The 14,568-nt window shown below is 34.0% G+C and overlaps 1 protein-coding gene and 1 long non-coding RNA gene across 2 annotated transcripts; both read right to left on the minus strand.

The window, feature by feature from the left end:
- Positions 1-6,160: 6,160 nt before the first annotated feature.
- On the minus strand, positions 6,161-7,306 carry LOC103312689 (uncharacterized). Its single transcript, XM_008194046.3, has 5 exons — positions 7,138-7,306; positions 6,891-7,087; positions 6,740-6,834; positions 6,510-6,689; positions 6,161-6,343 (listed from the first exon to the last, which is right to left on the minus strand). Exons 2-5 carry the CDS (start codon positions 7,082-7,084, stop codon positions 6,231-6,233), a joined length of 582 nt encoding a protein of 193 aa, XP_008192268.2. The 5' UTR covers positions 7,085-7,087; positions 7,138-7,306; the 3' UTR covers positions 6,161-6,230.
- Positions 7,307-10,698: 3,392 nt separating this feature from the next.
- On the minus strand, positions 10,699-14,112 carry LOC103312719 (uncharacterized). Its single transcript, XR_010333430.1, has 3 exons — positions 13,971-14,112; positions 11,903-13,922; positions 10,699-11,164 (listed from the first exon to the last, which is right to left on the minus strand). It is a non-coding gene; the product is annotated as an uncharacterized LOC103312719 (long non-coding RNA).
- Positions 14,113-14,568: the final 456 nt, after the last annotated feature.

Genomic DNA, 14,568 nt, shown 5'->3' on the forward strand with positions numbered 1-14,568 from the left:
TTGAAAGCCAGTCTAAAAAATTAAGCCGCATACGCAAAAGGTTGTTTTATACCATCCCAAAGATGGTTGTGTGAGTTCTTTTAATGTAAATGTTCTTAGGGTCCGTAAGCTAAGCTAAATTGACAAAATTGAGCAGTTAAATTTTATTCGGTTGTCATTTTTTACATTTTTATTATAGGATTACAAAAATTCCTTTACTTCATCCAAAAAAGCTAGACTCATTTTGCCCATTCTTATTTACTGTTATAGCTCAATTGACTGACACATCCTTCATAAAGTGATGAAGAAGTAAAAGTTGTAAAATCGGTATATCTTTTGGGAAATTTTAACTGGTCTGTTTAAGAATCACACAAACAGTGTGTATCCGAAATACATGTGTTAATTTTACCACGTGATAAAACTCATCAAAAACAACAACTTTTCTATATAACATTTTGCAAAATTCTTATTTATTATTTTCACTGTTTTTCTCCTTTCTTTTGTGCAAACGAGAGCCGGTCAGTGTTTAATAATTAGTTTGTAATTTTCATTGTTGTTTTAAATTGTTTAAATTGTCCGTTTCTGTCATAACGAAAATTGTTTGGCTCGAGTACACGTTTCAGTATGTTATCTTTTTCCAAATTTTAAGCAAATTTGCAATTTTTTATTGAAAAATTACAAATCAAAAAGATGTTTTATTTTTTGAGTTCTGTTACCGTTACCTGTTAAAATTAAGACACGTATTTTTGATACACCCTGTATAACAACCTTAAAGCATCATTAGTTAGGATAATTTTAGTTAAACTTCAAAATATTATAGCGCATAAAGTCAAGGTGTATTAAAATGATTTTCATTTAGTCGCTTATGAATTTTTCTTGTAAAATCAGAAATGCCATTTTATAGAACTAATAACAAGCATTCAGACATAGAATGAATTTATTAAATATCCAATTCGGAAATAAGCTTCGATAATGAAAGTGTTTTTTTGTACAGTGTAAGATTTTAGTTGCATTTTAACGAAAGTTATAAATGCATTATTCGCTTTGTTACTTATACTAGGACATGCTTTTTATAAAAGTGAACTGATAATACTTATACTAAGCCACATAAAATAGAATGTAATGATTTTCTAATTTTGAAGTTTAACTTAAAACAATTCCCAACAAATCTCTCATTAAATGCAACAACAACATAAGTAAAAAAAAGTTTTACACTCAGGCACTTTTCACCTCTTTGTAATGTATCTAAAATTCTAAAAAAATCGTATGTGATTTTATTGTATATAAGAACGATTTGACCAATCTTTAAAATTATTACTTGTATGGTGTATTTTTTCACTTTCGCTTAGTTAACTATAGTCTAATCTCAACGATCTTTGGTCCATAGGTGTATTTTCAGGTAGTGCATCGAAGTGCCTAATTAAATTTTTGAGAAAATGTGTCGTTGATTTTTAATTTCTGTTTTGATATTGGGGCAGCTTTTTTCCCATGAATTTTGGTAAAATTGTAAATCACTTCCACAAAAGGTCTCCATCAGGGTGGTGGTTTTCAAAAATTTATTTTTTGGTCAAATGGTTTTTTTCTTTTTTATTGGGCAAATGAATCAATCGTAAAAATATTTTTTTTTCCTAGCGAGATTGGATATCAGTGCAGTGGAATATATTTATTTTATATTTTTTTTCTCTCTTCTAAGAGGTGTAAAGTGCCTGAGTGTAAAACTTGACGAACCCAGGTGATTCAAAAGTTTCGGACCATCTCTTAATGCCTGATAAAAGGCATTAAACGTAGTTAAAATTCCTGTTACAAAAAATTATTGTAGTTTATATTCACGAGACGTAGTTCTTCAGAGTTTTATGTTAAAAAAAATCACGAATTGGTGTAGTTTTCCTTAAATTAAAAATCAAGTTGCTTGGAAAAGAATCTGATTTCATTTTTATGCTAAATTGAACGTCTCTTATCAGTTATCACCATTCGAGACTTGGTCCTAAACTTTTAAATCATCCTTATTGCTGTTGTATTTAATGAGCGATGTACTTTCACCGGTTCCTAAGAGTACTTTACACATATTTTATTCACGATATTTGGAGATTAAGACCGTCTATTGCGACTCCTGTAACGTGAATATAACACATGCATTTCCTTTTGCAATGGATCTTCATTATCGATCTCAGAGTCATTCGTTTTACCCAAAACAATCAAACTCAACTTTTTGAGATATGTGAAAATATGAAATTTTACAAATTTCTCAAAAAGTTGAGTTTTAATTGCTTCAGAATGTGAACAACAATCGAAATCAAAATCCAAAGACTGTCTTAGGTGGCTGACTATCCTTGCTACAATTTGATTGTGATAGAGCACTGACGGTACAAGTACCTTTAGCTGACTATAAATGTGAAGTAACACCAGAATTACATTCACATTTATATACTTCAGCCTTCTGTGCTCTTCACTATCATATTCTAGCATTTCCACCAGCCGGTGGTGACGGTGATCTGGATCGCCAGTATGTTGTAGATTACGTTGGCAGATGTCACATTCATATTCCTCCAAAGAGAGTTTATGAACAAGAAATCCACCAATATAACCCACAGCATACCTGTCAAGATCATCACTATCATCATGTACTGGTGGTGGTGGATGCCACTGATCCCCACTACCATTGCCGTCTCGAACTCCAGGCCTGCATGTTGACATTGTGACGTCACAGTAAGAGTCTAAATGATCATAACCTAACTTTGTGAATTTTTGAAAAAAATTAATTTTAACTATGTTGCGTCCAACGTTTTATGCAAGAAACGACGGAAAAGTGTATCTAAAGAATCCTGATACTGCAAATGTGGTCAACGAACGGTCAACTATAATTTTTATAGTGACATACGTTGTGATTTAAAGTAGCTTATCCGTTTGTTATTAGCCGAAAAACATATATTAAAGTTTATATTTTTTGATAGCTTAAACCATCTAGCCGTGCTTAAACGTCTAAAGTTACGTCCATTAATACAAAAATTCTCCTTATGGGCCTAAATTTTGAATAACCGCGACTTAAAGACGACCGTTTTATCCAAGTTTTAACACAGGTTCTTATGGAATGCAACATGTTATTATTCGCTATATATGTTTTAAATTAGTCGTAAAAGTGTGATCGAAAGTATAAGAATATGACGAAGAATTTTACGTCATCTCTAGTCACTTCGTGATATTTTATTATAAAATCATCCCGAAAATATTTCACATAAACACGACTGTTCTTGGTAACAGTCCAATTAGTTCGGGGTATCTTTCTTTACCATAATGATCGCAGGGATTCTTGTTTGGGAAAGGAAAACATAGGTACATAAGGACCATTCATGTTAGACACACAATTGGGAACACAACACTTATTCGGCATTTTCTAAAATTAGGAATGCAATAGGATTAAGTATGTTAGGTTTAGAGACTGAAATATACCTTATCTGCTTATTTATTACCAAATTAAACGATTAAAAACAATAAAACCAAATTTATAAACAAAAATAATGCAAAACTATCCTAACCCATAATTGCCAAAATCACGTCACACAAGACTATAAACACACAAAATTCATTCCCTAGAACGCAACCACAAAACAACAAATTCGTAAACAACAACAAATTACTTAATAACACTCAAAAACACCAAAAAGTACAAAAAATTCAAACGATGCGAACAAATGTCACGACTCTTACAATGACGTCACAATAAACAAAAGCTAGTAACCTGACGGCCTGGAGTTCGAGACGGCAATGCCACTACCATCGCGATCAACTGGCTCTGGAGGCTCAGAAAGAAAGTCTCTAATTGTGACCAGCAGGCCGTCATTGTCTCCTTCACAATTAGAGTCACGAGAATGATAAGATGAAAAATTTCTTATTAACAAGGACTTATAAAAAGGAACAAATGCCTTGCAAGTGGGATTCGTATAACGAACTCCATACTGTCTTATTTGACCAAAAAAGTTCTCCAGCGGATCTTGATTAAACGCCCTTGCTGGAAAGTGCGTGAAACCAAGCTTTTGCAAAGAATTTTTAATCAAACAAAACCCTTCAAGAGTTCGCTGCCATCCCATCAAACACTTTGGACGTGGGCGATCCTCAGCGTTTTTTGGGAGGAATTCCATATTGCTAAACATTTGTTTCCCTTCTAACCACATCCTGTAATGAGAACTGTTTGAGGTTACCATTCTTCGCAGTCTTTTTTTTTCAGACTTTCCTCCAAAGCCACCGTTGACACTGTCAAAGATCTGGTCCATCTTCAACAAAAGTTTTGCGGTGTACTGAGCATCCGGTGGTAACCTCCCGCTTTCTGGACTGGCAAACTCATTCATCACTGCCGCTACTCGCTGACTCATTACCTGTGCCGCTATTGAAACTTTCATTTTTGGAATTTTGAATTTGTCCACATGTTTAGCCGAAATCTTTGGCAACAGGCGGAAAACCCTGTTCTTTTCCCTATCAATGTCAACCACCCGTTTAATATGATCCCACTTTGCAACAACCCGTTGCTGTTGCCCCCCTGCTCCATGGGTAGAAAACTGGCAATCACGTTCTAAAAGACCATTCCGGAATGCCTTCAGAAGATGAGGTGGGTCAAACAATGGAATCACATCATGATATTGATTATCACGAAGTGGAATCCGAATCACATTGTCTGGCACCACATCATCTTCTGAAGTTTGCAGTCTTTTAGAATAGTCTAATAGATCGTTAATTGCCTTAACGTTATTGCTACCCATATCACAGACGGAGGCGATAATGTTAAACCCCACAGCAGTAGCTTCAGCAACAATTTCTTTGTAGAAACTAACAATGTTACTGGCTTTCATTGCGGATTTACAAAAGGCAAAAGCTACAGGTTGCTTCCACCGTTTGAAAACACCTCGCAACATAAAGACAGCAACATGGTCAGCAACCGCTCCAGACCTTTTCGTACCGTCATCCTCAAATCCTATGACTCTGTCCTCATGTGGTAAATAGTCCAAGTGAGGTTGTATTTGTATCTCATCAAAGATGAGAGTACAAATACGATCCCTCTTATTTCGGCCAATTTTCCGACTGAGAACACTGAACAAATGATTTGAAATACCCGGTCGAATAGAAACCTGTGCAAGAGTTGCCTTCAGTGTGCGTTCTGACGGCAGTATAAACATCTTAGAAAGAAGTCTATACGTTCGAGGACTGCTCTTGTAAATGGCAACGGCATCAGCCTTTTCCTCAAACGTAAAACTTCTTCCCTGTGGTTTATACTTATAATTTCTCAACTGACTTTCAAAAAATCTTGTTGTACCGGAGTAAGATCTTCAATTAAATGGCGCACATGCTCATCCTTAGCCAAAACCATTGCTGCTTTCAAGTTATTCTTCGATTTTTCCAGCCTTTTCACTCTCGCGTTCAACTGTTGGGCAAATTTATATAATCTTCTTTCGTCTTCACCAAATGTGTGGGGTTTCTTGCTTATCCCCAGTCTCGATAATATTGCTAAAAAAACATTTTACACAAATAATAACCAACAGCTGGTATAAACTTACGATGACGATTTCCCTTTTTACTTGTAGCAGGACCAGCAGGAGAAGGAATTCGCCGTTCAAAACAGGGAGGAGACACTTCTAATTGAGCATTTGGTTGCTCTGATGTGTCTACAAGCAATTAATTAAGTAGTTCACAAAACAAAAAAACTTAATGCCGGCACAATGCTGCCCTGCCCAAAAAAAAAAATTAAAAGGTATTCTTTCATAAAATATAAAAAATCAGTAAAACACAACATTATACTTACAATATTCATGAAACGCTGTACAAATCTAGAAGCAGTAGGTACTAAATATCTAAATAGTTTTGCATAAAGAGAAGATTTAACATAAACACCATTTCTTAAAAAACCTGGTTTTTTCCTCAAACCTGGTTGTTATTTCAAAACATTCACTAGCACAAAATTACGATCCAGAGGCAGATAATAATAGAAAAAAGAAAAACAAACCACAGTCTACAACTAAGGACCGGTTTACAGAATATTTTAATTGCAATCAAATTTTAATTCGAGATTAACTTAATATTTGTCAATGCATTTTAATTGGTGACTTAACGTCGAATTAGATTAATTCGGAATTAAATCTTAATTTCGCTTTCTGTATACCGACCCTTGTAAATAAAGATAAAACATCATCTTTACGACTTATAGAGTGCACTAAGAACATTATAATAATACTGAGAAGTGCTACTGACTGCATGCTTACTACTTTTCAACTTTTACTCTTAATACCTCCGTCACCCATCAAAAAACGAACACCTTCCCCTGCTTCACCCACTGCTACAATATTTTGGTCCGGTTCCGGATATAATGACATTTTAACCCCTGTCAAATAAAAAAATATTAAAAATAGTTATATATAGAACATAATAAAATTTTATTTTATCGAAAAGCGGATCGAAAATGTTAAATCACGAGGAGCGCAGCCCCTACGTGAATTGATTCAGCGTGCCGATAATAAAATTTTATTTTTCTTCAACGAAAATCTCACGTTTTGCAGGTACATCTCCTTTCATAGGTGTCTCTCTCTTCCTGGGTGTCACTCCCACTGCTCCTAGCCAAAAAGGAAACTCTTTTGTGGGAGTGACAAACTTGGGTTGAAGTGACACCTCGGATGGAGATGACTGCCCCAACTCCAACGGTCTTGGACTTGGTGTACTGTCCCGACGACCTGATAAAAATAAGTAATAAATAATTTTAATTGAAGTAATTGTCTTCCACCTGTTGGTAAGTTGAGGGAAGGAACAGCAAAACGGGTTAAACGTCTGGTCCCGGACAGGAAATCGTCATCTATAAAATGTTTATAACAAACACGCCTGTAAAAAATATATTAAAATTCCAAGATATAAAGCAAATCAAAAATATGTATTACGCAATTCTGTTGAGACGACAGTCCGACATTTCAGGCCACTTTGGATTATTGACGGCCTGCTTCCATCTCAAACAGATGTCCAACCCTCTCTTAGGGTTGGGAAACCTGAACATGGGTGCATGCTTGTTGGTACACCCTGGTACCGAACAAACATGCCCCGAGGTCCTAGCACAGGCCCTAGGTCCTTGTTCCATTTTCTACAATCCAGTCCAATTTTGTAAAACGATAATTTCTTATATTGGCTTACCTTTGACGATTAAAACTACAGAATAACAAACCAACGAAACGATGATAAAAACTCGTTGTTTCTATGCTCGTTATTAAACGGTCACAGAATTAAACGGTTTAAATTGACTTTTGTTTGAAATTATTTGAAAAACGTGCTGTCGGTATTACAGGCTACGACACCAAAATGCCGGGCAAAGAATACAGCAGTGTAATGTGTGCTGCCTACTAATTACTACTAATGCGCTCCCTTGCGGTGGCTGAGAGCTTTATTTTTAATCGACCAATAATGTGGCTTTACTTTCATAGCCCTGGACTCGACTGATCGTATCGAAGGCAGTGTGACCAACTCTATAACACCTATCCCCGCTACCATCTCATGGATATTCCGCTACCACAACAAAAATTCCGCTACACCACTACATTTATTGACAGTTGGAAAAAAAATTATTACTTTATTAAAAATTTAATATTTTTATTAACAAAATTAAATGGGTAATTCTAAGAAAAACAAAATATAGAATTTTTACACTAACATAAATAGCGTGAAAATTAACAAAAACGCATAACAAAAATAAATTTTACAATTTAAAATATTTAAAGATAAGTAATAAAAACAATATATTAATTATATTAATTATCGTTACTAATTCTATAATTCTAATCAGCAAGTTTATCTTTCTTATTCTTATGGTCATACATATTTTGGTTATATTTTTCATAATGTTTGTTTGTAAATACGTAGTCTTCGCAGCAACTATTTTCATTATGCAAATCAATTTTAATCCTCAAAATAGCACACAGCATTTCGGTTGACATTTTATTCCTCTTTTTACTTTTTACATCACACATTAGGGAAAAAACCCGTTCCACGTCCGCGTTACCATGAGGAATTAGTAGCACTGTTAGTGCCAGTTCTGAGATATTTTTGAACAGGTGTTCATCACTGAAATTTTTTAAGGTTTGTAAATGTTTCCAGAACGGTAAAGACTCTTTGGGCAAATTTTCTTTCTCTGATTCACTAAAAAAGATTTTTAATTTATTGTATTCTCTTACACAATCTACTGTTTTATTAGCGTAAATGTTTTCTGCAACACAGCTTATATCACAGAATTGAGAATCAATTTTTAAAGCTACTTCTGGAATAACAAAGATAATATTTTTATAAAATTCAGTCAAAGGAAATCGTTTTAAACATTCACTGAATGCTTTTTGGTAAAATTGCACACAGTTGAGCTTAAATTATTATCAAAATGTTTGATTAAGTCAAAGGCTTCTGGACCTACATTAATCTGTTCAATGTCATTTAAAACATCTGGATGGTAAACATTAATATTTACAATTTGTGTCTCATCAAGAAATTCAGGTTTTAAAAAATTTGCACCTAAAAACTTTAAGAATCGCAAACATTCGGAATATAACAAATGTAATAAACTTTTTTCGGACTGAGAAAACATATTAAATTCATTGAAAATTGGCAAAACATATTTTAGGAAATACAAGTAGGCTTTAACAACTGGGCTACATAAGTCGTTGTGGATGAGAGAAGCAACCCCATTTTGATCTTCAAAAGCGGCCATTTTGAATAATTCACTAAGAACGTCCCACATCAAAAGAAAGCGTTCTATGCAATGTGATAAAGCCAACCACCTTGTTTGGCTAGGTTTTAAAAATTTGAGTTTCTCTGCTTTCATAAAATCTTGAAATTCCTCTAAAATTTTCTGCCTTTTAGGGCTTCTGGAGAAATACGTACTTATATTTTGTAAAAGTGTTTCCACATTGGGTGGAATCTTGTCAGCAGCTGAAACTGCAATCAAGTGCACTGAATGACAGATACAAGCACTAGCAATTAGAGATGGATTTTCACTTCGCAAATATACTTTAACGCTTTCTTTAGACCCCATCATGACACTTGCGTTGTCAGCACAATATCCAAAAACGTTCGCCCCTTCAAGATTAAATTCCCTCAAACTTTCTTTAAATAAAGAATAAATGCCTTTAGCTGTTCCGTCATCAGCCCCCATTTCTTTAATATCAAGCAACTGGTCTTAATCTGTGATTTGCATAAGTATTTGACTAGAATACATAGTTGTCTCTTATTACTTATGTCTGTACTTTCATCCAAAAGTACAGAAAATCTTTGGTTGTGTAATTCTTCTTTTAATTTGTCTTTTATTACAGAAGCCAACACATTTTTTACAATCATTTCTCCTTTTGTGCGTTTTAATGCCATTTTTTTTGCAACTTCACACTCCTTAAAATTTTTCTTGGTTACACTTGTTATGTGGTCGATGGTTCTAAAACTGATGTTGTGTGCTGCTACCATCAAACAGTTTCTTAAAGTGGCATCTATTACATCATGTTCTTCGCGACTTTCAAGAATTTTCTTAAAAGACACATCAATCTTTGAAGTAGTTTTTATATTCTTGACCTTCATCAAATGTTTCTTTGTTCTGGAGTGGTGAATTAGATCACTAACTTTTGTGTTTAAAATTGTGTTGCAAGCAGTGCATGATGCTTTGCTTTTATCATTATTTAATGGTTGTAACCACCCCTTAAACCGCGAATCGTTTAACCACTTGTTCGAAAAGAATTGTTTTCTACTTTTTGTCTTGCTTTTCGTTTTGGACTTCAAAGAAACATCTGCTGTATCTGATTCATTGCTGCTTGAGCCTGATGATTCAATCGGAGTATATTCCATTGTTTTTATAAAACTAGCTACAAATGGGTAAAAACACGTATACAAATTATTGTAAATAATAGAAGAAAATTATCTTACATTAATTTTTCATTCCTTCGCGAAGTCGCAAGACCCAAACTTTTTTACTTTCTGGTCCGAACTAGGAACAAATTATTTTACGAACTGTCAAATGTCAATGTTAAAACCACATAACCTTACTTTTCACAATTAAATTTGAATAGGCAACACACCTTGCACTAGGACGTTCGAATGAAAAAAATTAAATAAAAATAATGTGGTACACCCTGCAATTAGCAGATTTTGTGATTAATGAAAAAAAAACGCTACATTTGGCTTTAATTTACAAAATTTGGCTTTAATTTACAAAATCTCCGCTACGCCGCTACAGAGTGTAAAAATCCGCTACTGTAGCGGAATTCCGCTACGGTTGGTCACACTGATCGAAGGGTTTCTCGCAGAGTTGCGGGAAAAAACCCAGAAGGCTCTCGAGAGCGACTCGCGGATTGGTTGGGGCTGGTAACAATGTTACCGCTAACTAACATCCCTACTTTTAACGAGTTAAAACCCTCTGGCAGTCAGTCAGAGGCCGGAATTCAGCGGAGCCACTACGTGCTGGAAGCCACCGAAGCGACTCGCGTCTACAGACACGAATATCACTTTGGCTCCTTGACTTCCCGCATGCGCAATTTCACTTCTGAAAATCAGCAATCAAGAAATTGAAAAAAGAAGTCGAATTTTGACAACTGAATATATTTGAGTGACTGCATATGAGTTATCAGTCACTTATATCACTGTGTTAACATTTAAGTAGTACGAAAAGAAATAAGCATTTATTTAATGTAACTACAAATTTGTTTCTTAAAAAAAATAATTTAACAATAGAATAGAATAAGTTTCATTTAATAATTACTAATTAGGTATTGTTGATTCCATTACTTTTTAATAATCTGTATTTGCTTCTTCGTCATTTGGTTTGCTCATCTTTGCAGTTCTTTTCCTTTTTTTCTTCGTAGAGAAAAACCGTTGTCGGTCTATCCGTTTATTGTGAGGGACATTTGGTACATTTGGAGGTAGCGTTATTTTTTGTTCGTTGTTTTTTCGAACAGCTGCTAAAGTAGGGCCAATGGACGCTGTATGTCTTTTGAATATTTCTAGTTCTTCAAAAGTTGAAATTTTATCAATCAACTGAATATGAAGTGTTTTCAATTTTTTTTTTCGGTGTTCAATTGATCTTGTTTATTCAAAGGTAAGTTTTTATCAGATTTAGACAGTATTTGCATAAGTTGTTCTTCTCCTTTTTTCTTTTCGATATTAGATTCGTTAACAACCACAACGCACCACTCTTCATCTGGAAAAAATATTATATTAGAAAATGTAAGAAATTCGTGAACGAAAAAAATTATAAAAAATATCCGGGATTTTCTAACACCGCCACCAACTTCGAATTTGTCAATTGCTAATAAGAAACATTCACCCATAAAAAAGGAAAAAAGCTGATTATTTTTATTGTTTATTATAAAGAAAAGAAACCAAAACCAAAAACCCTAAAAAATGTATACCCCATTTGGACCTCATACCATTGGTTCATTTGAACATCCTCTCTCGCAGGGCTCTTCAAATGTTTACTAATAAAAAAATTACAAGCAATTAATAATATTTCACTCTTTAATGACCTTTAATTCTTTAAAAAGAGAAATAATTAATATAATATATGTATATTATCTGTTTCAAAACAATGTAAATGCCAACGTCGCATTTTTTCTCAAAATTAGTTGTTATAAATTAATTATGCACTTCAAAAAATTAATAGGTAATGTAATTTATAGTTTCAATGAGAGATAATTATTAATAACTTTTACATTTTTATCAACCTTATTAAAAAAAATCGGCAAAATGCAACGTTGGCGTTTACATAGTTTTGAAACAGCTAATATGTACAGTGGTGAGCAAAAAATTTCGATCACCTTTGAAATTTCGCTGACATAATCGTGTGTAATTCCATGCCTTTTCTGACAATGAAATTGTTTGCTCACCATTGTTCCCACACGAAAGTTACTCACGACTATTATATTTTCAACATACATACCTTCAATTCTATTTGAAATAGTAGGTGATTCTTTGATATCTTTTTTATATCTGCAAACCAAATAAATGAATATGTTTACACATGTTCCATCGAATACTGTTGTCCAAACAGGTGCATGAATAAGCATGGATACATACTTCACATGAAGAGCAAACTAATTTGCAGTTACAACCAGACCTTTTTTCTTCAACGATATAAATTTCCTTAGATGTTGAAGACAAAACCTGATAACCGGATTCAGATTCCATAACAGTTGACGTATCCAACTTCTCACTAGTTTTGTGCTTGCTTCGCAAATCCTTGACTTTTGTTGATATTTTGCCTTTATTTATTATAATGAGCCTCTCGAAAAGTTTGTCTTTAATAAATTTCATGAGTTTATTGATTGATTTGTCGAGGCGATGTGCTTTCTTTCCTTCCAAGTATAAATACTTAATCGTATGGTGCATACGCTCTATGTGCATATTGGTGTTGAAACCAGCATGCAGCCGATGACAATAAGCCCATGCATTAACATTGTCCCCATAGTTTTGCACAAAATAACGTCCAAATTCTGAAGTTTGAGGGGTAGACAATAACTCATTCACTAAATTTTGCATCATCCTCAAAAATGCTTCAGGATGTCTCTCTTGCAAGAGTGTTCGTAACTGTTTGTAGACATTCGACTAGTTTTGAACGTTAAAAAATACTTAAATCTGAAAAACAAACCTGAGACTCTTGACGTCAATTTTATTTAAATTTTTTCTCCATGCTCTGTCGACATGCCATATACAGAACAGCCTATGAGTGAGTTTGTAAATAATATGGGATATTTACTGATAAAAATATATAAACATTTACTTGAATTCGGCAGGACCAAACACTTGCAACCAGGCGTTGTAATAAGCCGGTGCCATGTCAGACATAAATACTCGTACCTGAATTGAACGTCCCAAGTTACCCTTTATCTCTTCGAAAAAAATTTGAATAACAACTTCGTCCGTTCTATTTGAGAACATGAAACTGCAAGGGAACCCTTCCCGCATGTCGTCTAATACCATTAGTGTTGTGAGTTCGAAGTCATAATCATTGAGACCATGAGTTCCGTCAATACAGATGCCGTCATCACAAAACTTATTTAATATTTCTAATTGACCAGGATGCATAATAATTATAACAAAATCGTCACCTTTCAGAAAAGGGTAACGCTCACTTTTCGCCCCCTGAGGCTCATAAAACAAAATTGTCCCACTTTCCTTAACTTGATTTACCCAGGCCTCAATACTAATAGCGTCATCTTTATGCCGCATAGATTAATTATTTAAATTAAATAATTGAGTGATATTATGAAGGTCTTTTCTAGACAGCAAGTGCATTCTTTCCAAATTATTGCCAGTGACTGAATCTCTAATGTCATCCAAAATTGATGCGAACGGGACTTTGGAAGCAATTTTAGAAGCCAAATCCATTCTCTGAGAGTCTGTCAGATTCAAATGACCTAATTCATTATCATGCCCTATGTGGGTTTCAATAAAAATCCCATTATGGGTACCATCGTCTTGGATTTTTACAAGCATCTCTGAGGGGCATATACCGTTGATTTTGTTGCTCCCTTGTGTTTTCAAATGTCTCAGACCTTCACCTTTTTTCACGTAAAAACCAGAACGATGACAAACGTACATTATATTTTTAAGACCACTTTGAGTTTTATATGAGCCGTGACTACTAACATATTTTGCGCAAGTGGCCTTCTCTACGTTATTTTTCCAACTGTCAAATTCGTTTGCGTTGAGGAAATTTAATGATTTAGTAGAAATTTCTATATCATGTGCTTGTCCTAAATGAATATTTAGTGTTGATTTTGACACGGTTTCAAAATGACACAAGCTACATTTTTTCACTGTCATTCGATTATCGGCATTACTTTGGTCATTATGAATTTTCCTAGGATTTTTATAGTGATTTATATTTGAAAAGTTTTTTCTGCAATGTTCACACTGGTATGCATAAATTTTTGGAGATGTAAGCTGCTCTACTTTTGCTACGAAAGATAGTAAGTATAAAAAAAAGTTTAATTGTTTCAACTCACCGCTGTGAAATTTTTGAACGTGTCTTCTCAAATTCGAGTATTTTGAAAATGTTTGGGAACATTCATTACATACTGCCTTGCATGTTCGAGCTTTATTTGGAGCAATTTCCTCTAAACGTCCTGAAAATTTTTAGGTTTGGACATTTCGATGTTCTGAATGTTTCATTTATACAATAAAATGAAAATAAATACATACATAAATTGGAGTATTTAATAATGTAAGCAGCAGAGTTATTAATATAACTTATATCGGGTGATTCAAAATTGTGGCATAATTTTAACCACGAATACTCATCTACAAATGAAAATAGATATGATAGTATTTCCTGGCCTACCCCAAAAAATAGAAAAATTACAGCTTTGCAAAAATTTGTATGGAAAAATGTTTTTTCTTAAATATTTTTGTTATCGAAGACGCTCTTTGATATGGTGTAAAGGTAAATCTTTTAAAAGTTATACATTTTAGGAGACAAGGGGGCCCTTGCATTTTTTGGGTCATAACTCAATTTTTCGGCCTATTAACACGTATTTTTGATGCCAAAAATCAAAAGCCCAATCATTGTTTAATAAAAAAGGTACTCTTGCTTCATATCGCCAA

This window comes from Tribolium castaneum, chromosome 3 (genome assembly GCF_031307605.1).
Source record: "Tribolium castaneum strain GA2 chromosome 3, icTriCast1.1, whole genome shotgun sequence".
NCBI classification, from domain to species: Eukaryota; Metazoa; Arthropoda; class Insecta; order Coleoptera; family Tenebrionidae; genus Tribolium; species Tribolium castaneum.